This window comes from Ovis aries, chromosome 11 (assembly GCF_016772045.2).
Source record: "Ovis aries strain OAR_USU_Benz2616 breed Rambouillet chromosome 11, ARS-UI_Ramb_v3.0, whole genome shotgun sequence".
Classification (NCBI taxonomy): domain Eukaryota; kingdom Metazoa; phylum Chordata; class Mammalia; order Artiodactyla; family Bovidae; genus Ovis; species Ovis aries.
In genome coordinates this window covers 10994572-11018357 of record NC_056064.1, presented here as the reverse complement: position 1 = coordinate 11018357, position 23786 = coordinate 10994572, and the positions used below count along the sequence as shown (strand labels likewise).

At 38.5% G+C, this 23786-nt stretch overlaps 1 protein-coding gene across 1 annotated transcript in view; it reads right to left on the bottom strand.

Annotated features, from left to right (window-relative positions):
- Positions 1-23786, bottom strand: part of BRIP1 (BRCA1 interacting helicase 1) — a 184866-nt gene that overhangs the window by 81443 nt on the left and 79637 nt on the right. Inside the window, exon 14 of the mRNA XM_012185233.4 lies at positions 17699-17860. Within this exon, the coding sequence (XP_012040623.1) occupies positions 17699-17860 (162 nt within the window). The remainder of the gene's footprint in view (positions 1-17698; positions 17861-23786) is intronic.

Below are 23786 nucleotides of genomic sequence, written 5' to 3'. Positions count from 1 at the left end.
AATACCTAATAGTATAGACACTGAAAGACAATTTGGCAAATATGTACCTACCATGATTGGTGGTTGTGGTTTAGGCGCTAAGTTTTGTCTGACTCTTGCAACCCCATGGACTGTGGCCAACCAGGCTCCTCTAACCCTGGGATTCTCCAGCAAGAATACTGGAGTGGGTTGCCATTTCCTGCTTCAGGGGATCTTCCTGAGCCAGGGATCAAACCCACATCTCCTGTGCTGCAGGCAAGTCTCCTGCACTGCAGGCAGATTCTTTACCAACTGAGCCACCAGGGAAGCCCCTACACTTACCATAAAAGTTAAAAGTTAAAGTGAGAGATGCTCAGTCATGTTCGATTCTTTGCAACCCCAATTCTCCAGGCCAGAATACTGGAGTGTGTAGCCATTCTCTTCTCCAGGGGATCTTCCCAACCCAGGGATCGAACGCAGGTTTCCCACATCACAGGCAGATTCTTTACCAGTTGAGCCACAAGGGAAGCCCAAGAATACTGGATTGGGTAGCCTATCTCTTCTCCAGCAGATCTTCCTGACTCAGGAATTGAACTGGGGTCTCCTGTGTTGCTGGCAGATTCTTTACCAGCTGAGCTACCAGGCAATCCAGCAATTATGCTCCCTGATATTTACCCAGATAGACTGAAAACTTACATCCACTTAAAAACCTACACACAGATGTTTATAGTAGCTCCATTTGTAATTGACAAACTCCTCAGTAATAGTTTACACTAAAAAGAAATGAGCTATTCAAGCCATGAAAAGACATGGACGAAACTTAAGTGCATATTACTAAGTGAAAGATGCTAATCTGAGAAGGCTACATATTACATGATTCCAACTACATCATATTCTGAAAAAGGCAAAACTTTGAAATTAGTAAAAAGATCTGAGGTTGCTATGTGTTGGGAGGAGGGAGGAATGTACAGGCAGAGCACACATTTCGAAGGCAGTGAAACTACTCTGCACGATACTATAATGATGGAAACATGTCATTACACATTTATAAAAACTAATTCTCTAAGTGTTATTCAATATATAATAACAAGGGCAACTCTACTTTAAACTATGGGCTTCAAATGGTAATGATGTGTCAATATAAGGCCATCAGTATAATAAAGGCAGCATTTTGGTAGGGAATATTGATAATGTGCACAGTGGTACATAATCCGCATGTCAATGCAGGAGACGTAAGAGACGGGGGTTGGATCCCTGGGTCGGGAAGATCCACTGGAGTAGGAAATGGCAACCTGTCCCAGTATCCTTGCCTGGAAAATTCCATGGACAGAGGAGTCTCGCAGGCTACAGTCTATGGGGTTGCAAAGAGTTGAACAAGACTGAGTAATTGAGCACAAGTAAATCAATAATGTCAGAGGTTATGCATGTGTGAGGCTAGTACAGAAGTTCTCTGTACTGATCACTCAATTCTGTGAATGTAAAAATACACTAAAAATTTTTCAAAAATATTATGTAATCAATAGATTTTCAACATTAAGCTGCTATCCATAGAATCTTTTCCTTGATATATTTCCCTTCATGATCTGTAATGTTACCACAATTTCCTAGTTATACCATCTTCAAGCTACATTACCTGAACCAAGTAACTGAGGAATATGCTATATCTAACAACTCTTCAGAAATATACTTTCTACCAAGGCAAATACCAATGCATTGGTATGGGCTTTAAGCATTCATTCACTATGTCCTATAGAAAATGTCATATCTTTTGAAAGAGTTTTAAAATGTGATAATCCTTGAGAATCTGGCACCAAGCCCATGCATAAACAAAGACCCAGCAGAGCCAAAAAATAAATAAATATAATTATATTAAAAAAGTGAAGACAAGATATTGAGAGAATTCACATCTGGACTTTCTATTTGTTGTATTATTTGAGAATATTCAATTCTATTATAAAAAACAAGAAACCAAACATATATATGAAAATCATAAGATGTTTAAACCATACATAGAAGTTGAAAACATATAGGACATGTTAAACAGATATAATAAGTTCAGTATATATGTATGAATATAAACAGAAAGGGATAGTTGGATCAAGAAGACGCTAAGTGTTCAAGACATGCTGTATATACATAAAGCACCAAACAGTCAAGATACACTAAATATATCTGACGCATATGAAACATTCAGTTATTCATGAAATCTTTTTCTTTAATTCATGAAATCTTAATTCAGTCACGCACTGATGACACCCATCCTGGCCCCATATATCCCCTTCCCAAGAAAGGCAAGTAAAAGCCATAGCTGCTCAGCAGGCTAATCAGTGGGCTATAGTTGTGACCAAGTACACTTGCCCCTGCTCTTCTTTAATAAGGTGAGACTGTGTCATTAGCCTTGAGCACTTCCCATCTATTGGGCCAGGTGGCTCAAACTCATTTCTAGTCTCTGTAGCAACAGTACCAGCAAGGAATGCTGGTGTGGCAGAAACTGAAACACAAGACACATGAATATTGCACAACCCAGGATTAAGGTAATATGCTTAATTCCACCCACTTGTACCTCTATCCTATATGTGTTAGCTTACCCTTAACTCTTTCCTTCTACTTCTAAGTGTATGTTTTAAACTCACTTCAATAAACTTTGCGGCTGAAGCATCTTAAGGTGTCTGTTAGCTTCTCTATCCCATTACCTTTGGGACAGCCTACCTGATGAGTGTTATCTGGCGGTAACCATTGCATCAAGGTAATTTCCCACCTGACAACACCTGACAACACCCAAATCACCTAAATTCAAAAGTTGCCAATCTGAAATTGTCAGCCAAAAGGAAAAAATACATTGGTCTCTATAGCTGGATATAAGACTGTAACAACAACAAAAAAAGACTGTAACAAAGATGAACGCCTGAAGCCTCCAAACTTTGTCTCAGATCAGTTCAGCTCAGCCACTCAATCAAGTCCAACTCTGCAACCCATGGACTGCAACACACCAGGCTTCCCTGTCCATCACCAACTCCCGGAGCTTGCCCAAACTCATGTCCATCAAATTGGTGATGCCATCCAACCATCTCATTCTGTCGTCTCCTTCTCCTCCCACCTTCAATCTTTCCCAGCATCAGGGTCTTTTCTAATGAATCAGCTCTTGCATCAGGTGGCCAAAGTACTGGAGTTTCAGCTTCAACATCAGTTCTTCCAATGAATATTCAGGACTGATATCCTTGAGGATGGACAGGTTGGCTCTCCTTGCAGTCCAAGTTACTCTTAATAGTCTTCTCCAATACCACAGTTCAAAAGCATCAGCTCTTTTGCCCTCAGCTTTCTTAGCTCTCACATCCATACATGAGTACTGGAAAAATCATAGCTTTCACTAGACGGACCATTGTCAGCAAAGTAATGTCTCTGCTTTTTAATATGCTGTCTAGGTTTGTCATAGCCTTTTTTCCAAAGAGTAAGCATCTTTTAATTTCATGGCTGCATTCACCATTTTCAGTGATTTTGGAGACCCCAAAAAATAGTCTATCATTGTTTCCATTGTTCCCCCAACCATTTGTCATGAAGTGATGGGACCGAATGCCATGATCTTCATTTTCTGAAGGCTGAGTTTTAAGTCAGCTTTTTCACTCTCCTCTTTCACTTTCATCAAGAGGCTCGCTCTTTAGGTCCTCTTTGCTTTCTGCCGAAAGGGTGGTGTCATTTGTATATCTGAGGTTATTGATATTTCTCCTGACAATCTTGATTCCAACTTGTGCTTCATCCAGCCTGGCATTTTGCATGATGTACTCTGCATATAAGTTCAATAAGCAGGCTGAATATACAGCCTGACGTACTCCTTTCCCAATTTAGAACCAGTCTGTTCTTCCATGTCTGGTTCTAAATGTTGTTTCTTGACCTGCATACAGACTTCTCAGGAGGCTGGTATTTCCGTCTCTTGAATTTTCCACAGTTTGTTGTGATCCACATAGTCAAAGGCTTTAGCGTAGTAAATGAAGCAGAAGTAGATGTTTTTCTGGAATTCTCTTGCTTTTTCTCTGATCCAGTGGATGTTAGCAATTTGATCTCTGGTTTCTCTGCCTTTTCTAGATACAGCTTGAAAATCTGGAAGTTCACAGTTCACGTATTGCTGAAGCCAGACTTGGAGAATTTTGAGCATTACTTTGCTAGCGTGTGAGATGAGTGCAATTGTATGGTCGTATGTACATTTTTGTATGGATGTGAGAGCTGGATGTGAAGAAAGCTGAGCACCGACGAATTGATGCTTTTGAACTGTGGTGTTGGAGAAGACTCTTGAGAGTCCCTTGGACTGCAAAAAGATCCAACCAGTCCATCCTAAAGGAGATCAGTGTTCATTGGAAGGACCGATGCTAAAGCTGAAACTCCAATATTTTTGCCACCTCATGCGAAGAGTTGACTCATTGTAAAAGACCGTGATGTTGGGAGGGATCGGGGGCGGAAGGAGAAGGGGACGACAGAGGATGAGATGGCTGGATGGCATCACTGACTCAATGGACTTGAGTTTGAATGAACTCAGGGAGTTGGTGATGGACAGGGAGGCCTGGCGTGCTGTGATTCATGGGGTCTGAAAGAGTCAGACACGACTGAGGGACTGAACCGAATTGAACTAAATGAACATTCTTTGGCATTGCCTTTCTTAGGGATGAATGAAAACTGACCTTTTCTAGCCCTGCAGCCACTGCTGAGTTTTCCAAATTTGCTGGGACTTTGTCTAGCCCATACCAAGTTCAAATAATTGCTTTAGTACAGAAACGTGCAATAAATTAATAAGTTAAATTCAACCAATTTGCCTATTATTTCCCCCAAAATGCTTTCTTTAATTATGCTTTTATCCATGGAAAATATAGAACCAATGTTGGGGAGTGAGGGATGCAAAAGTAGTTGGAATGAATGCAGTTTCTAGATCTATTAGTTGATCCTCTGCCAAATAGGTTACTTGGCCATCCTTGACTCTAGCTCAGTCTTAACTTCTGCCAGTTTCTGGTGTATAGCAAAGTGAATCAGATATAGATATAACCAATATATTTTCATAAGGCTTTTTTGGAACTAGATCTATGCATGTTATTTATAGACAAAGGGTATAAATGACATGAGTTTTAGACTTGAGTTTGAGTGAACTCAGGGAGTTGGTGATGCACAGGGAAGCCTGGCATGCTGCAGTCCATGGGGTCACAAAGAGTCACACATAACTAAGTAACTGAACTGAACTGATAAATGATTCTATATGTGCATATAAGACAAAACAAAGCAACAAAAATTGTTATTGAAACAACTACTTTCTAATTACTTTATTTTTCAGAATACTGGATCACTTACTCATTAAAGCAGTTTTTCTACTCCTCTTATAGTATCTCCCTAACAATAATAGTTTAGCTTACAAGCAGAGCCAAATGTGCAAAGTAAATATAAATACTGAAATATACCAATATGTAGGTATTTGAATACATGTATATATTGCCCTAAATAAAAACTGGATTAAATTAATACTTACCAGATCAACTATATTTCAAATATCAAACTCTAGAAATACTATTATGAAGACAGCATTAGACTAGAAAATCAAGAGTTCTCAGGCAAGTCCCTTCACTAAACATATGACCTTGTCCAAGTTATGTGAATTTTCTACCCAGAATGTAATATGTGCCCAATAAATGTTTGTTAAATGAACACAATAATGAAATAAACAAATGAATGAATAAAAAAGAACAGAAGTTCTTAAGTACTACTCCTTAGTTCTCAGTGACGTACAACCTCCCTGCTGCTGCTACTGCTAAGTCACGTCAGTCTTTTCTGACTCTGCAACCCCATAGACGGCAGCCCACCAGGTTCCCCCATCCCTGGGATTCTCCAGGCAAGAACACTGGAGTGGGCTGCCATCTCCTTCTCCAATGCATGAAAGTGAAAAGTGAAAGTGAAGTCGCTCAGTCGTGTCCGACCGACATTCCTTAAAAAGAATCAGTTGATCACTCACAATAAGGCAAATCCATAATCTACTGACATATCAAGGGTCTAAATAAGAAAACAGAAAAACGTTTTACATGGAACAATCTGGTTTCTCCTTTAAATGTAGTACAACTTAAAAATCAGGAACATCAAACTAGTAGCATTACAAACTTCTCAACATACACATTTACTACTAAACAATATTGACAAAAATTGTAACTAGAGACTGAAACATTTTGCATTTTATTCCTTATCCGACATTCAGTGGTGAATGCAAAATGTTCCCTCAGGGAAAATGGTTTTTACCCATAAAAATGTAAAAGAAAATCAGACTCTGCAATGTACAAATATAAAGGTCCAAGTTGCTACTTTGGCACCAGAGAGTCACTTTTCAAAATTAACGGAAACTTTTCTATCTATAAAAATAGTTTAAAAACTCTTCTATCCATAAAAATGATCTCTCAGAGAGTTCTAAGGCAGTGGTGCCACCAGTTAAATGACAATAGAGAGTCTAAATCAAGTTGATCTTAGTGGAGGAATGGTACTCTTCATGAATCTATTACAATATTTAGTTACTTCAGAAGGCTCTGAAAGAAGTGGGGTGGGGGGGTGGATCTAGAATGACTTTTCCACTTTCATCCTTACACAAATATTGTAGTTTGTAATAAAAGGAAATTCTTTTTCTTTCAGTGAAAGAGTAAAGTTTTAAACAAATCATGGATTGCAATTATCTAGACATACAGGAAAAAATTATTTACCACTGCAATGTGATTTGAAAACTTAAATTTGTATGTCCCAAATTTCCCCTCAAAATAAATTCAAATGTCAGCTCTCATGTCTTCTGCAAGTCCAATGTCAAACCCCTTCAAAATGCAAAAGAGAGGACATTCAATGACTTTAGCCATTGTAATGTGTAACAGTCGACAAAGATGCAAAGACACTTACAATTTGTTGGGTTTGTCTTTTAGGTGAATTATATCTCCATTCTGAAATTCAGCTGAAAATACATTTTCAAAGATAAAATTAGGACTTCTACTTCCAGCTCCAATGTAAAGAACTCACAAGTCATCACACCCATCTTACACTAAGAAAAAAGCTGAAGAAACTGAAAATCAATGACTTGGACACATCAGAGAACTAAGGTCATAAGACAAATTGCTATCCTAAAAACTGGAGAGACAGTAAATACTGAGAATCATAGACTGAGAACTGCTTACTGGAAGAGGAGGACACTAAAACCATTATTGGCAGGAATGCTTAAAAGATAATTTTGACAAATTGCTGAAGGCATAGTGTATACCAGTGTAATAGTGAGAAACTCCTAGAGACCACATCCTTAGGGAGTCCCCAAATTTTTGTAGTTATTATCTCCAGAAACAATCCCCTACCAAGGTTTTCACAGTAAAGAGTAAAGAAAAACCCTCTCCTTTCTGACAGACAGAGGAGAAAACAAGCCATTTCGAATACACTCAAAGCATTCTCCATAACTCAGGCCAGTCTCCCAGTAAAGGGAAAAGACTGCCAGAGCCTTATCCAAACTGGGGGAAAGGAAATTTACCCAAACTTCAGCTCCCGCTGGACTTCCTATCTTATCTAAGGAAATGAATAAAGAGCTGAGAAACATATGGAAAGGATACAGTCCAGGGACACAGGGCCACTAAAAGACTGAGACTTAACTGAAAAATTAGATGATGCTTCCCGGTTCCCAACACCTTACCATCACATCAACAGGGCCCCAGGATAATGACAATGGACTACAACTGAGAGAGCTGCAGGGCAGACTACTTAAGAATGAGTGTTTAGGTGACTTTCCAGGCAGTGCAGTGGATAAGAATCCACCTGTCAATGCAGGGGACACAGGTTCGAACCCTGGTCCAGGGAGATTCCACATGCTGCAGAGCAATGAAGCCCACACACCACAACTACTGAGCCTCCATGCTGCAGCTACTGAAGCCTGGGTGCCCTAAAGCCTGCGCTCTCTAAGAGAAGCCACCGCAATGCGAAGCCCGCACACAACAACTATAGAGTAGCCCCAGTTCTCTGCAACTAGAGAAAAGTCCACGTGAAGAAATGAACACCCAGGGCAACCAAAAATTAATTAAATAATAAAAGAATGAGTGTTTAGGGACACCAGACAGTAACTAAAAATCTACACAAAGAATTAAAGAGTACTGGTGAAGATAGTAACATAGGTAAATATAAAAAGGCAGTATAAATATAGTTTGTAAATTTTTGTCTCTTGTCTCATTTAAAAGACAAATGTATAAAGCAATAATTATAAATCTGTTTTGACGGGCAACAGTGTATAAACACATGATCTTATGACAATAACAGCACAAAGAAAGTAGAACTTAAAAAGATCAAAGTCTTCACATGCTATTGAAATTATATTAGTACCAATTCAAACTACAGTTTATAAACTGTTTATTTTAATTCCCAGGACAACCATTGAGAAGATGACTCAAAAATATACAGTAAAAGAAATGCTAAGGAATTAAAGTGTTAGTCACTCAGTCATGTCCAACTCTTTGCGACCCCATGAACAGTAGTCAACCAAGCTCCTCTGTCCATATTGCCTCCAGGCAATAATACTGGAGTGGGTAGCCATTCACTTCTCCAGGGGGTCTTCCTGACCCAGGTCTCTTGCATGGCAGGCACATTCTTTACCATCTGAGCCACCATTAAAATCAGTTAACCCTGATGGCTCAGATGGTAAAGAATCTGCCTGCAATGCAGGAGACCTGAGTTCAATCCCTGGGTTGGCAGTGTCTACTCACTCCGGTATTCTTGCCTGGGAAATCCCTAGGACAGAGGAGCCTGGTGGGCTACAGTCCATGAGGTTGCAAAAAGTCAGACACAACTGAGCAATTAACACACTAAGGGAATTAAAAGGTCATACTAGAAAAATTTAAATGGCACATTAGAAAATATATATTTAACAGAAAAGGTAGTAATGGAGAAATGAGTGCATGCCAAGTCCCTTCAGTCACGTCCAACTCTTTGCAACCCCATGGATTGTAGCTTGCCAGGCGCCTCTGTACATGGAACTCTCCAGAGGAATCTCCCCAACCCAGAAATTGAACCCATGTCTCCTGAGGCTCCTGTGTTGCAGGAGGATTCTTTACCAATGAGTCACAGGGGCAGTCCCAGTGGAGGAATAGGAGGAGGGAAACGTAACATACAGAAAACAAACAGTAAAGTCACAAATGTAAGAACGATCTTATCAATGTGTGTGTGTTAGTAGCTTAGCTGTGTTTGACTCTTTGAGATCCCATGGATTGTAGCCCACCAGGCTCCTCTGTCCACGAAATTCTCCAGGCAAGAATACTAGAGTGGGTTGCCATTTCCTTTTCCAGGGGATCTTCCTGACCCAGGGATCAGACCCAGGTCTCCTGCACTGCAGGCAGATTCTTTACCAGAATCTTTACCCAGGGAAGCCCCATAATTACATTAAATTTAAATGGAGCAAACACTCATTAAGAGGCAGAGATCAGCGGAATGATCCAACTACATGCTAAAATATTATGCTAAGTCACACGTAAAAGCCACATATTGTATGACTTCATTCACATGAAACATCTGGAAAAGGAAAATCAACAGAAACAGAAAGTAGATTAGTGGTTACAAGTTACAGGGAGGTAGGAATGGGAAGTAGCTGCTACTGGATAAGAGCTTTCTTTAAGGGGTGGAGAAATTGTTCTGAAATTAGACAGTGGTGATGGTTGTATAACTTTGTAAATGTACTAAAACCCACAGAATTGTACCCTTGTAAAAAAGGGTATGGGAATTATATCTCAAACAAAAGGTTTCTCTATAAAAATGGAAAGGAAGCTCCATCTGAGACTAAGAAAAAATTTTAATAAAGGAAAAACAATCTGAAGGCTTCTGAATTTTCAAAAATTTAAGATTTAATAAAATGCAACAGGACTCAAAATGAGTAATTAGATAGTAGGAACTATCTAAATACTATAAATTAACAAAACTTTTCTCCTCTGTGCCAGAATATTGATTCTTCACTGGATTTGTTTTAAATATATTTTTTATTTATAAAGAAGTAAGAGCCCCTTGGACAGCAAGGAGATCAAACCAGTCCATCCTCAAGTAAATCAGTCCTGAATATTCACTGAAGGACTGATGCTGAAGCTGAAACTCCAATACTTTGGCCACCTGATGTGAAGAACTGACTCACTGGAAAAGATTCTGATGCTGGAAAAGATTGAAGACAGGAAGAGAAGAGGATGACAGAGACTGAGATGGTTGGATGGCATCACCAACTTGATGGACATAAGGTTGAGCAAGCTCCAGGAGTTGGTGATGGACATGGAAGCAAGGCATGCTGCAGTACATGGGGTCGCAAAGAGTCAGACACGACAGAGCGAATGAACTGAACTGAATTACTCTCAGTAAGACATTAAACTTTCAAACTTTTTTATGTCTTTAGTTTCATATCTCATGATAAATACATTTTTAGTATGTTAATCACACGGAAAAAAAACCTGCAACAACTCATAGATTGTGGATCTTTTTACAACCATATGGTATAATTATATGGTATTAAAATTCTATCAAAGTAACATCTAATTATGCAATGTTTATTATAATAAAGCCAACACTTTAAAAATTTTACTTAAATTTTCATTTATTTAGAAAATGTACTTTTACTAGGAAGCCAGATTACAATTGTCATTTTTGAGATTTTTTTTTTATTGTTACAAGACAAGATAAATATACACTAAACAATGGTAAATATACACTAAACTATGGATCTTATGTATCTCAGAAAAATCAATAGCATGTGTGTGTGCTCAGTCATGTCCTGCTCTTTGCAACCCCATGGACTGTACCCTAGCAGGCTCCTATGTCCATGGGATTTTCCAGGCAAGAATACTGGAGTAGGTTCCCATTTCCAACTCCAAGGGACCTTCCCGACCCAGGAGTCAAACCTGCATCTCCTGCGTTGCCCGCGAATTTACTGCTGAGTCACTGGGGAAGCCCTGGCCCTAGCAGCTTATTAATGATAAAGTATCAAAAAAATAAAAAGGGCTAATGCCTATAAACTTCAGTTGATTTATCGTCATAGCTATTGATGTTTTCATAGAAGTTGTTCACAATGTCATTATATTTAGATATGTTTTAACATATATTTAGATATGTTATACATCTATAAAACAAAACCGTATTTTATCAATTATGTCCATTATGCCATAATATTAGATGTTAATACCATTCTGATCTTAATGCTGTATATACAGACATATTATTCATTAATTAAAGAGGTCCATGAATCAAGGCAAATTAGAAGTGGTCAAACAGGACAGGGCAAGAGTGAACGTCGACATTCTAGGAATCAGCGAACTAAAATGGACTGGAATGGGTGAATTTAACTCAGATGACCATTGTATCTGCTACTGCGAGCAGGAATCCCTCAGAAGAAATGGAGTAGCCATCATGGTCAACAAAAGAGTCTGAAATGCAGTACTTGGATGCAATCTCAAAAACGACAGAATGATCTCTGTTCATCTCCAGGGCAAACAATTCAATATTACAGTAATCCAAGTCTATGCCCCAATCAGTAACGCTGAAGAAGCTGATGTTGAATGGTTCTATGAAGACCTACAAGACCTTTTAGAACTAACACCCAAAAGAGATGTCCTTTTCATTATAGGGGACTGGAATGCAAAAGTAGGAAGTCAAGAAACACATGGAGTAACAGGCAAATTTGGCCTTGGAATATGGAATGAAGCAGGGCAAAGGCTAATAGAGTTTTGCCAAGAGAACGCACTGGTCATAACACCCCCTTCCAACAACACAAGAGAAGACTCTACACATGGACATCACCAGATGGTCAACACCAAAATCAGATTATCTTCTTTGCATCCAAAGATGGAGAAGCTCTATACAGTCAGCAAAAACAAGACCAGGAGCTGACTGTGGCTCAGATCATGAACTCCTTATTGCCACATTCAGACTTAAATGGAAGAAAGCAGGGAAAACCACTAGACCATTCAGGGATGACCTAAATGAAATCCCTTATGATTATACAGCGGAAGTGAGAAATAGATTTAAGGGACTAGATCTGATAGATAAAGTGCCTGTTGAACTATGGATGGAGGTTCGTGACACTGTATAGAAGACAGGGATCAAGACCATCCCCATGGAAAAGAAATACAAAAAAGCAAAATGGCTGTCTAAGGAGGCCTTACAAATAGCTGTGAAAAGAAGAGAAGCAAAAAGCAAAGGAGAAAAGGAAAGATACAAGCATCTGAATGCAGAGTTCCAAAGAATAGCGAGAAGAGATAAGAAAGTCTTCCTCAACGATCAATGCAAAGAAATCGAGGAAAACAACGAATGGGAAAGACTAGAGCTCTCAAGAAAGTTAGAGATACCAAGGGTACATTTCATGCAAGGATGGGCTCGATAAAGGACAGAAATGGTATAGAACTAACAGAAGCAGAAGATATTAAGAAGAGGTGGCAAGAATACACAGAAGAACTGTACAAAACAGAGCTTCACGACCCGGATAATCACGATGGTATGATCACTCCTCTAGAGCCAGACATCCTGGAATGTGAAGTCAAGTGGGCCTTAGGAAGCATCCCTATGAATAAAGCTAGTGGAAGTGATGGAATTCCAGTTGAGCTATTTCAAATCCTCAAAGATGATGCTGTTAAAGTGCTGCACTTAATATGCCAGAAAATTTGGAAAACTCAGCAGTGGCCACAGGACCGGAAAGGGTCAGTTTCCATTCCAATCCCAAAGAAAGGCAGTGCCAAAGAATGTACAAACTACCACACAATTGCACTCATCTCACACGCTAGTAAAGTAATGCTCAAAATTCTCCAAGCCAGGCTTCAGCAATACGTGAACTGTGAACTTCCAAATGTTCAAGCTGGTTTTAGAAAAGGCAGAGGAACCAGAGATCAAATGTCCAACATCCGCTGGATCATGGAAAAATCAAGAGACTTCCAGAAAAACATCTATTTCTGCTTTATTGACTATGCCAAAGCCTTTGACTGTGTAGATCACAATAAACTGTGGAAAATTCTGAAAGAGATAGGAATACCAGACCACCTGATACCACCTGACCTGCCTCTTGAGAAACCTATAAGCAGGTCAGGAAGCAACAGTTAGAACTGGACATGGAATAACAGATTGGTTCCAAATAGAAAAAGGAGTATGTCAAGGCTGCATATTATCACCCTGCTTATTTAACTTCTATGCAGAGTACATCATGAGAAATGCTGGGCTGGAAGAAGCACAAGCTGGAATCAAGATTGCTGGGAGAAATATCAATAACCTCAGATATGCAGATGATACCACTTTTATGGCAGAAAGTGAAGAGGAACTAAAAAGCCTCTTGATGAAAGTGAAAGAGGAGAGTGAAAAGTTGGCTTAAAGCTCAACATTCAGAAAATGACGATCATGGCATCTGGTCCCATCACTTCATGGGAAATAGATGGGGAAACAGTGGAAACAGCATCAGACTTTATTTTTCTGGGCTCCAAAATCACTGCAGATGGTGACTGTACCCATGAAATTAAAAGACTCTTACTCCTTGGAAGAAAAGTTATGACCAACCTAGACAGCATATTGAAAAGCAGAGACATTACTTTACCAACAAATGTCTGTCTAGTCAAGGCTATGGTTTTTTCAGTGGTCATGTATGGATGCGAGAGTTGGACTGTGAAGAAGGCTGAGACCGAAGAATTGATGCTTTTGAACTGTGGTGTTGGAGAAGACTCTTGAGAGTCCCTTGGACTGCAAGGAGATCCAACCAGTCCATTCTAAAGGAGATCAACCCTGGGTGTTCTTTGGAAGGAATGATGCTAAAGCTGAAACTTCAGTACTTTGGCCACCTTGTGCAAAGAGCTGACTCATTGGAAAAGACTCTGACGCTGGGAGGGATTGGGGGCAGGAGGAAAAGGGTACGACAGAGGATGAGATGGCCGGATGGCATCACCGACTCGATGGACGTGAGTTTGACTGAACTCCAGGAGATGGTGATGGACAGGGATGCGTGGCATGCTGCAATTCATGAGGTCTCAAAGAGTTGGACAAGACTGAGCGGCTGAACTGAACTGAACTCCTCTGCCTTTTTTAAATCCAGCTTGAACATCTGGAAGTTCACGGTTCACGTATTGCTGAAGCCTGGCTTGGAGAATTTTGAGCATTACTTCACTAGCATGTGAGATGAGTGCAACTGTGTGTTTGTTTGAGCATTCTTTGGCATTGCCTTTCTTTGGGATTGGAATGATAACTGACCTTTTCCAGTCCTGTGGCCACTGCTGAGTTTTCCAAAGTTGCTGGCATATTGAGTGCAGCATTTTCACAGCATCATCTTTTAGGATTGGAAATAGCTCATCTGGAATTCTATCACCTCCACTAGCTTTGTTCATAGGGATGCTTCCTAAGGCCCACTTGACTTCACATTCCAGGTTGTCTGGCTCTAGGTGAGTGATCACACCATTGTGATTATCTAAGTCATGAAGATCTCTTTTGTATAGTTCTTTTGTGTATTCTTGCCAACTCTTCTTAATATCTTCTGTTAGGTCCATACCATTTCTGTCCTTTATTGTGCCTGTCTTTGCATGAAAAGTTCTCTTGGTATCTCCAATTTTCTTGAAAAGATCTCTAGTCTTTCCTCTTCTATTGTTTTCCTCTATTTCTTTGCATTGATCACTGAGGAAGGGTTTCTTATCTCTCCTTGCTATTCTGTGGAACTCTGCATTCAAATAGGTATATCTTTTCTTTTGTCCTTGCCTTTCAGTTTCTCTTCATAGCTATTTGTAAGGCCTCCTCCAACAACCATTTTGTTTTTGCATTTCTTTTTCATGGGGATGGTCTTGATCACTGCCTCTTGTACAATGTCAAGAACCTCTGTTCATAGATCTTCAGGCACTCTGCTTATCAGATCTAATCCCTGAATCTATTTGTTACTTCCTCTGTATAATCGTAAGGGATTTGTTTAGGTCATACCTGAATTTCTAGTGGTTTTCCCTAGTTTCTTTAAGTCTGAATTGTCAATAAGGAGTTCATGATCTGAGCCACAGTCAGTTCCACAGTCAGAAAAAAAAGTATGTTCTTATCATTTATTAATTTAAAAGTAAGTGAATTAAACTCTCCCATCAAAAAGCAGATATAGCAGAATGGATTATAAAAATAAGTGATCCAACTATATGTTGATAACAATCGATTGAGTTTATTGACAGGTTCACACCACTATAAATAAAATGGATAAGCAACATAGAACTAGGAATTATACCCAACATCTTGTAATAACTTATAATGGAATATAATTTGCAAAAAACACACTGTGCTATATACCTGAAACTAACATAATACTATAAACTTATACCTCAAAACAGAAAGAGATTCACTTCAGATTTAAAGATGTGGAGGTCAAAAATGAAAGGATGGAAAAAGAGATTCCATACAAATAATAACCAAAAGAAAGTTAGGATGCCATTACCAGTTTGAGACAAATATATCAAAAGTTGTTATGAGACAAGGGATATTACATATCGATAAAAGGGTCAATTCATGAAGAACGTATAACAACTGTAAACAAAAACCAAACCCAGAACTCCCAAGACATATGAAGCAAACAATGACAGAGTTGAAGGGAGAAACTGCTAATCCTACAGTAACAGAGATTTCAATTTTTCACTTCCAATAATGAATATGAACTGGACAGAGATAAACAATGAAATAGAGAATCTGAACACTGTAAACCAACTGGACCTAACAGACATATATAGAACACCACCCAACAACAGAATACACATTTTCTCCAAATGCACGAGGTGTATTTTCCAGGAGAGACCACACACTAGTCCACAAAACAAGTCATACTAAAATTTAAAAGACTGAAATCATATAAAATATCTTTTCTAATCACAATGGACTAAAAGTAGTAATAAATAATAAAAAGAAAGCTAGAAAATTCACAAATATAAGGAACCCAAACAACACAATTCTTAAACAATCAATAGGTCAAAGAAGAACTCACAACAGAAACTAGAAAATATCTTACAAATATGATAATGAAAACACAAAATTTACGGGACACAAAAAAAGCACTGCTAAGAGGAAAATTTATAGCTGTAATCACACACTTGAAAAAAACAAAGATTTTAAACCAGTAAACCTACTATTACACCTGAAGGAGTAAGAAAAAGAAAAGCAAACAACCTAAAACTAAGATAAGGTAAGAAACTGGATAACCTAGATAAAATGGATGGATTCTAAGAAACAAACAATCTACAAACTGAATCATAAAGAAACAGAAAATCTGAAGACATTAAAAGCTATTAAAATTGAATCAGTAATTAAAAACTTTGTTGAAGACTAACAAAAAGTGAAATTGTTCATTAACTTAACTGGGCATTTCCAGGCTTACTTTTTGTGATTGTGACTGGAAAATATAAAAAGGTTTTATTTCTTTAAAATTTTATTAAAGCATAGTTGATTTACATTGTTGTGTTAATTTAAAAGCTTTCTTAATGTGCTTGCTTCTCCTTAGTTCCAGGCTTAAGTATTAGTTTTCCTTCACATAACTTCTGGGATAGATGTTCACACTCTGTAATAAATATTGCTTTGTAATAAGAATTTTCAATATGTTTATGTCCATTTCATTTTTAGATATCTTGGGAAAAAAAAAAAGAAACCTATCTGATTCAATTTCTCCTGAGAGTAATTCCTTCAGTTTATCTACAGTATTTACTGTACCTTTGGGTAACAAAGTATGTGTCTTAGTCCCATTCCAGCTACTATAACAAAATGTCAGGAATCGAGTAGCTTATAAACAACAGAAATTTATCACAGTTCTGATTGCTGTAAAGTACAAAATCAAGGCACCAGCATAGTCATGTTTGGTGAAGGCCCTCTTCCTGGTTCACGGTGGCACCTTCTCACTGTGACCTCACATGGTAGAAAGGACAAGAAATCTCGCTGGAGCTTCTTTTTAAGTCATTAATTCTATTCATGAGGACTATATCACCATGCCTTAAGCATCTCTCAAAGACTCCACTTCCAAATGTCATTATCTTTGGGGGCTAGGATTTCAACATATGAAATCTGGGGGGACACATCAGACCATAGCAGTATGTATAGAGAGGGAAAGACAACAGAAGAGCGAAAGGTATCAAAACTGTCATTCAAGTATATTACACTACTGTCCTTATATGTATAATAACTTCCTATGAAAAAAGAAAAGGGAACACCACCTCTACACTGAAATTTAGCTTAGATTTTCACAAAGTATGATAATACTCTCAGGAAATTATATGTGGTTTTAATGCTTTGAGTATTAGGAGGACTAAAATATACTATATAACTCAATTGAACTCCTGAAAATATTAAAACTCAGAATGACTCTAAAAACAAGAAAAACCGTTTTTTTTCCTAGCCAAATACATCTTTTTAGATGGGCATTAAAGAAAATCATATTTTAAATTCATATTTTGAAATTTTCAAATAGTCTAGTTTATCAAAGTGAAAAATAATGATCCTTTTTCCTTTAATCAGAAAATATCAAGTTGCCCCAAGGAATAAAAATCACATATACAAAAACAGCCCACTAAAAAACTTGAACACTTTCAGTCTTTTGGACATCCAAGTAAAACAGTGACAGAATAAGCAGGCAGTATCTTATCCAATAAAAAGCAAAATAACATATGATGCTTAAAAAACTGTAATTACTCTGTTGCAGCTGATCCTAGGAAGCTTATCATGGTAATACCATATGATTATTCAAAGGCAAAAGTAAACAAAAATATTCCCTTACCTTATAAGATGGCAGGAAACACAAAATTCCTTGGCTAACAGTCTGGCACACAGATAACAAAAGAGCTCCCACTTCATCCTGGAATTCAAATGTTTCCGTGTGCTGGAAGGTAGCACAGAGATTGCGACCCTTGGGCCCTGACCCAATGGTGCCAACCCAAACCTAGAATATAAGTATGTCAGTATTAGAGTTATACCAAAATAAGGCAGGCAAATTAGCATTTAGTTGGGAGCCTTAATTGTGTATGTCAAAAAAAGATCAAGCAATGACTTTAGAGAAAATTTATTTTTAAATTGTCGGGCTTTTTCCTATTATCTTTAATTAGTTATGTATGCAAGGGCGCTCAGTCACTCAGTCTTGTCCAATTCTTCGCGACCCTATGAACTGTAGACTGCCAGGCTTCTCTGTCCATGGAATTTTCTAGGTAAGAATGCTGGAGTGGGTTGCCATTTTCTCCTCCAGGAGATCTTCCCAACCTACAGATCAAATTTGAGTCTCCTGCATTGGCAGACAGATTCTTTGCCACTGCACCACCTGGGAAGCCCAGATTTAATTCATAGACGTTTTACTTTAGAACTAAAGTCTACCTAAAGTTCTTCAGGCAGACTGAATTCTCAGAATGACAGAAATTAGGTTTTACTTATTTCCTCAATATCTTTACAAAATTAACCATGTAACAGAATTTTGTTGGATCTTGGGAACAAAGGAAATGAGTAAGTTAGAAATGAATCCAAAATAAGACATGAGGGATGGTACCATCTGCTACGGGCTTCCCAGGTGGCTCAGATGTAGAGAATCTGTCTGCAAATGCAGAAGATGCAGACTCAATCCCTGAGTCAGGAAGATCACCTGGAGGAGGACAGCAACCCACTCCAGTATTCTTGCCTGAAGAATACCATGGACAGAGGAGCCTGGCGGGCTCCCATCCATGGAATCACAAACAGTCCAGCATGATTAAGCAACTGAGCACGCACACACCATATTCTATAGGTAAGTCTCTAAGATTCACTTATGACAGGAACTACTGTTTCATAAATTCCCTGATGCTCAAAGATCTATGGTCACAGAAAATCAGACCCATCAAATTTTGGTTATATACAATTTCTTTACATTTATACAGATCTAGTCTTAGTATTTGATTATGAGAAACTACAAATTTTATTAGTATTCTAAAGACAAAAGGTCAAAGTCGCCCAGTCGGTCCGACACCTTGCGGCCCCCTGGACTGTAGCCTACCATGCTCCTCTGTCCATGGAATTTTCCAGGCCACAATACTGGAGCTGGTAGCCATTCCCTTCTCCAGGGGGATTTTCCCTACCCAGGAATCGAACCGGGGTCTCCTGCATTGAAGATGGATTCTTTGCCAGCTGAGCTTCTGCGGAAGCCCATTAGAAAGGTAATATGAACACTTTAGATTGTTGAAAAATGTAATAGTCCTACATTTTAAACGATACACAAGACTGAGATATATTTTGCAAGATGACATCTGGTGGACAGCAGTTTAATCAACATTAAACTAAATGATCAACAAATAATAAGACAAACTGATAGCATGTGTTTCTTGATATGATACGATGGGAAGTAACAATATGACTTGCAAAACATTCTTATCAAACACTTTAACTTGAATCTTATCATGAGGAAACCATCAGAAAAATCCAGATTATAAAATATTCCTAAGGACAACTGGTGACTTGAATTCTTCTAAAATATCATGAAATACAGAAAAAAGGGGCAAAAAAGCTATTTCAAAGACTTAAAAAACAGTATGAATGTTCTGCAAAGAACTAAGAACAGAACTACCATATGCTCCAGCAATTCCACTTCTGGGAATATATCCGAAGAAAACAAAAGTATTAATTTGAAAAGATGTTTGTGTGCGCTCACTCCCAATGTGCATAGCTCCATTATTTACAATAGCTGAAGATACGGAAGCAATCCAAGTGTCCATCAACAGATAGATGAATAGATAAAGATGTACATGTATGTGTACACACACACACACACACACACACACACACACACACACACACACACACACACACAGAGAGGAATACTACTCAGCCATAAAAAAGAACGACATCTGGCCAACTGCAACAACACAGATGGACCTACAAGGTATTAGGCTAAGTGAAATAAGTCAGACAGAGAAAGACAAATACCTACATGTGGAAGAGACAGAGAAAGACAAATACCTACATGTGGAAACTAAAAAATAAAACAAATGAATCAATACAACAAAACAGAGAGGCTCACAGAGTTACTCCAGAAGGGAGAAATCTAAGATAGGGGTCAGAGATTAAGAGGTATAAACTACTGTGCATAAAAATAAATAAGCTACAAGGATATATTGTACAGCACAGGAATAACAGCTAGTATTTCATAATAACACTAAATGGAGTATCTATAAAAATTTTGAATCACTATGTTGTACACCAGAAACTAATACAGTAAATCAATTATAATTCAATCTAAAATAAGAAAGAAAAAAAAACTAAAGAAACATGAAAACCACACACAATATATAATACTTAACTGGATCTTGGATCAAGAATTAAAAAAATAAACAGGTACACTATAAAAAGCACACTGGAAATAACTGGAAGAATATAGATTCTATTTGTAGTAATATTAAATTGCTTGGATATGATCATGATATTGTGATCACACAAGATTATGTACCTGTTCTCAGGATAAACATTCTAAACTAATTAAGGGCAAAGTATCACATTGTCTACAAATTACTTTCTAATAATATATCCAGTTAATGTAATCATCAATATTTTACAGTATTACTCTTCTCTCCTTTCCTCTCATGTGTATATATACAAAGATGCAAAGTTATACAACTGATGTAACTAGATTAAGGATATAAAGATAATCACTATGTTAATACTATTTTTTCCACTTTTTTCAGGCTATAATTTTTTAAATAAAGAGTTGGGGAAATCAACAAATGAATGGACAAACAAAATGTGATACACACACACACAATTCAAATATTATTCAGCCTTAAGGAAGAAATCCTGATTCATGTTACAACAAAGATGAACTTTGAAGACATCATCCTAAGCTAAATAAACTAATCACAAAATTTTGTAATTCCATTTAGATGATGTATTTAGAATAGTGGGCTTCCCTGGTGGCTCAAAGGTTAAAGTGTCTGCCTGGAATGCGGGAGACCCGGGTTCAATCCCTGGTCTTAGATCCCTTGATTTAGAAAAGTCAAATTCATGAAAAGGAAAAGTAGAATGGTGGTCACCAGGGGCTGGGAAGAGGGGGGAATTGAGAATTGTTATTTTATAATAGAATTTCAGTGTTGTTAGATGAAAAAGCTCTAGATATTGGTTACACAACAATATGAATATCCTTATAAAACCAAACTATACACTTAAAAACAATTAACATGGTAAATTTTACGATGTGTTTTCTACCACAATTAAAATTAAAGTTTTTGAAAGTTGGGGGAAATATTAGAACAGAATCCAGCTGCACTAGCATTATTCTTACTAATTATCATTATCTAGTAACATTATAAGTTAAATGGGCTTTTGTGCATAAGACTGAGAACACAGACCCTGTAATAACATTCTTTTGGGAAAATTTGTTCAATTTATTAGTAACTTCCCATATTTATGTGAGCCTCCAAAGAAAACAACTTGAAAATGTGGATCATATGTTCTCCTTTTGCTACTGCTAATAGCAATGTTTCTAAACAAGAGCATTCAACATTTTGGAAACCACAATTCATTGTTACATAGGAGTTTAGCATTCAAGACCCTCACCTACTAAATGTCAGTAATTCCCACAAACCATCCTTGGTTGAAAACTATAGCTCTTCATAAAGAACTAGAATTGAATTAGGCACTCAAGTACTACTAAACATGTTGTTGCTGCTATTCAGTTGCTCAGTTGTGTCTGATTCTTTGCAACCCCATGTCCTTCACCATATCCCAGAGTTTACTCAAACTCATGTCCGTTGAGTCGGTGATGACATCCAACCATCTCATCTTCTGTCATTCCCTTTTCCTCCTGCCTTCAATCTTTCCCAGCATCAGGGTCTTATTCTAATGAGTCAGCTCTTCACAGCAGATCGCCAAAGTATTAGAGCTTCAGTATCAGTCTTCCCAGTGAATATTCAGGACTGATTTCCTTTAGGATGGACTGGTTTATCTCCTTGCAGTTCAAGGAATCTCAAGAGTCTTCTCCAACATCACAGTTCAAAAGCATCAATTCTTTGGCCCTCAGCCTTCTTTATGGTCCAACTCTCATATCCATACATGACTACTGGAAAAATCATAGCTGTGACTATATGGACCTTTGCTGGCAAAGTAATGTCTCTGTTTTTTAATATGCTGTCTAGCTTTGTCATTGTTTTTCTTCCAAGAAGCAGGCGTCTTTAAATTTCATGGCAGCAGTCACCATCTGCAGTGATTTTGGAGCCCAAGAAAACAAAGTCTCTCACTGTTTCCTCATCTGTTTGCCATGAAGTAATGAAGGAGATCAGCCCTGGGATTTCTTTGGAAGGAATGACGCTAAAGGTGAAACTCCAGTACTTTGGCCATCTCATGCAAAGAGTTGACTCATTGGAAAAGACTCATGCTGGGAGGGATTGGGGGCAGGAGGAGAAGGGGACGACAGAGGATGAGATGGCTGGATGGCATCACTGACTCGGTGGACGTGAGTCTGAGTGAACTCCGGGAGTTGGTGATGGACAGGGAGGCCTGGCGTGCTGTGATTTATGGGGTCACAAAGAGTCGGACACGACTGAGCGACTGAACTGAACTGAACTGAACTGAATGGGGCTGCTGCTGCTAAGTCACTTCAGTCGTGTCTGACTCTGTGCGACCCGAGACAGCAGCCCACCAGGCTCCCCCGTCCCTGGGATTCTCCAGGCAAGAACACTGGAGTGGGTTGCCATTTCCTTCTCCAATGCATGAAAGTGAAAAGTGAAAGTGAAGTCACTCAGTCATGTCGACTCTTAGTGACCCCATGGACTGCAGCCTACCAGGCTTCTCCGTCCATGGGATTTTCCAGGCAAGAGTACTGGAGGGGGGTGCCATTGCCTTCTCCGGATGCCATGATCTTCATTTTCTGAATGTTGAGTTTTAAGCCATCTTTTTCACTCTCCTCTTTCACCTTCATCGAGAGATTCTTTAGTTCCTCTTTGCTTTCTGCCATAAGGGTGGTGTCATCTGCATATCTGAGGCTACTGATACTTCTCCCAGCAATCTTGATTTCAGTTTGTGATTCATCCAGCCTGGGATTTTGCATGATTTACCCTGCATATAAGTTAAACAAGCATGGTGACAATACACAGTCTTGGCATATTCTCTTTCCCAATTCTGAACCAATCCGTTATTCCATGTCCGGTTCTAAGTGTTGCTTCTTGACCTGCATACAGATTTCTCAGGAGGCAGGTAAAGTGTCCTGGTATTCCCATCTCTAAGAATTTTCCACAGTTTGTTGTGATCCAAACAAAGGCTTCAACGTAGTCAATGAAGCAGATGTTTCCTGGAATTCTCTTGCCTTCTCTTTGATCCAGTGGATGTTAGCAACTTGAACTCTGGTTCCTCTGCCTTTTCTAAAACAAGCTTGAACATCTGGAAGTTCTCGGTTCATGTACTGGTGAAGCCTAGCTTGAAAGATTTGAGCATTACCTTGCTAGCATGTGAGATGAGTGCAATTGTGCAATAGTTTGAACATTCTTTGGCATTGCCTTTCCTTGGGATTGGAATGAAAACTGACCTTTTCCAGTCCTGTGGCCACTGCTGAGTTTTCCAAATTTGCTGGCATTTTAAGGGCAGCACTTTAATAGCATCATCTTTTAGGATCTGAAATAGCTCAGCTGGAATTTCATCACCTCCACTAGCTTTGTTCACAGTGATGCTTTCTAAGGCCCACTTGACTTCACACTCTAGGATGTCTGGCTGTAGGTGAGTGATCACACCATAGTGGTTATCCAGGTCATTAGGATCTTCTTTGTACAGTTCTTCTGTGTATTCATGCCACCTCTTCTCTTAATATCTTCTGCTTCTTTATGGCCATACCATTATGCATGTAGCTAACTACTTTCAATTACTTAATA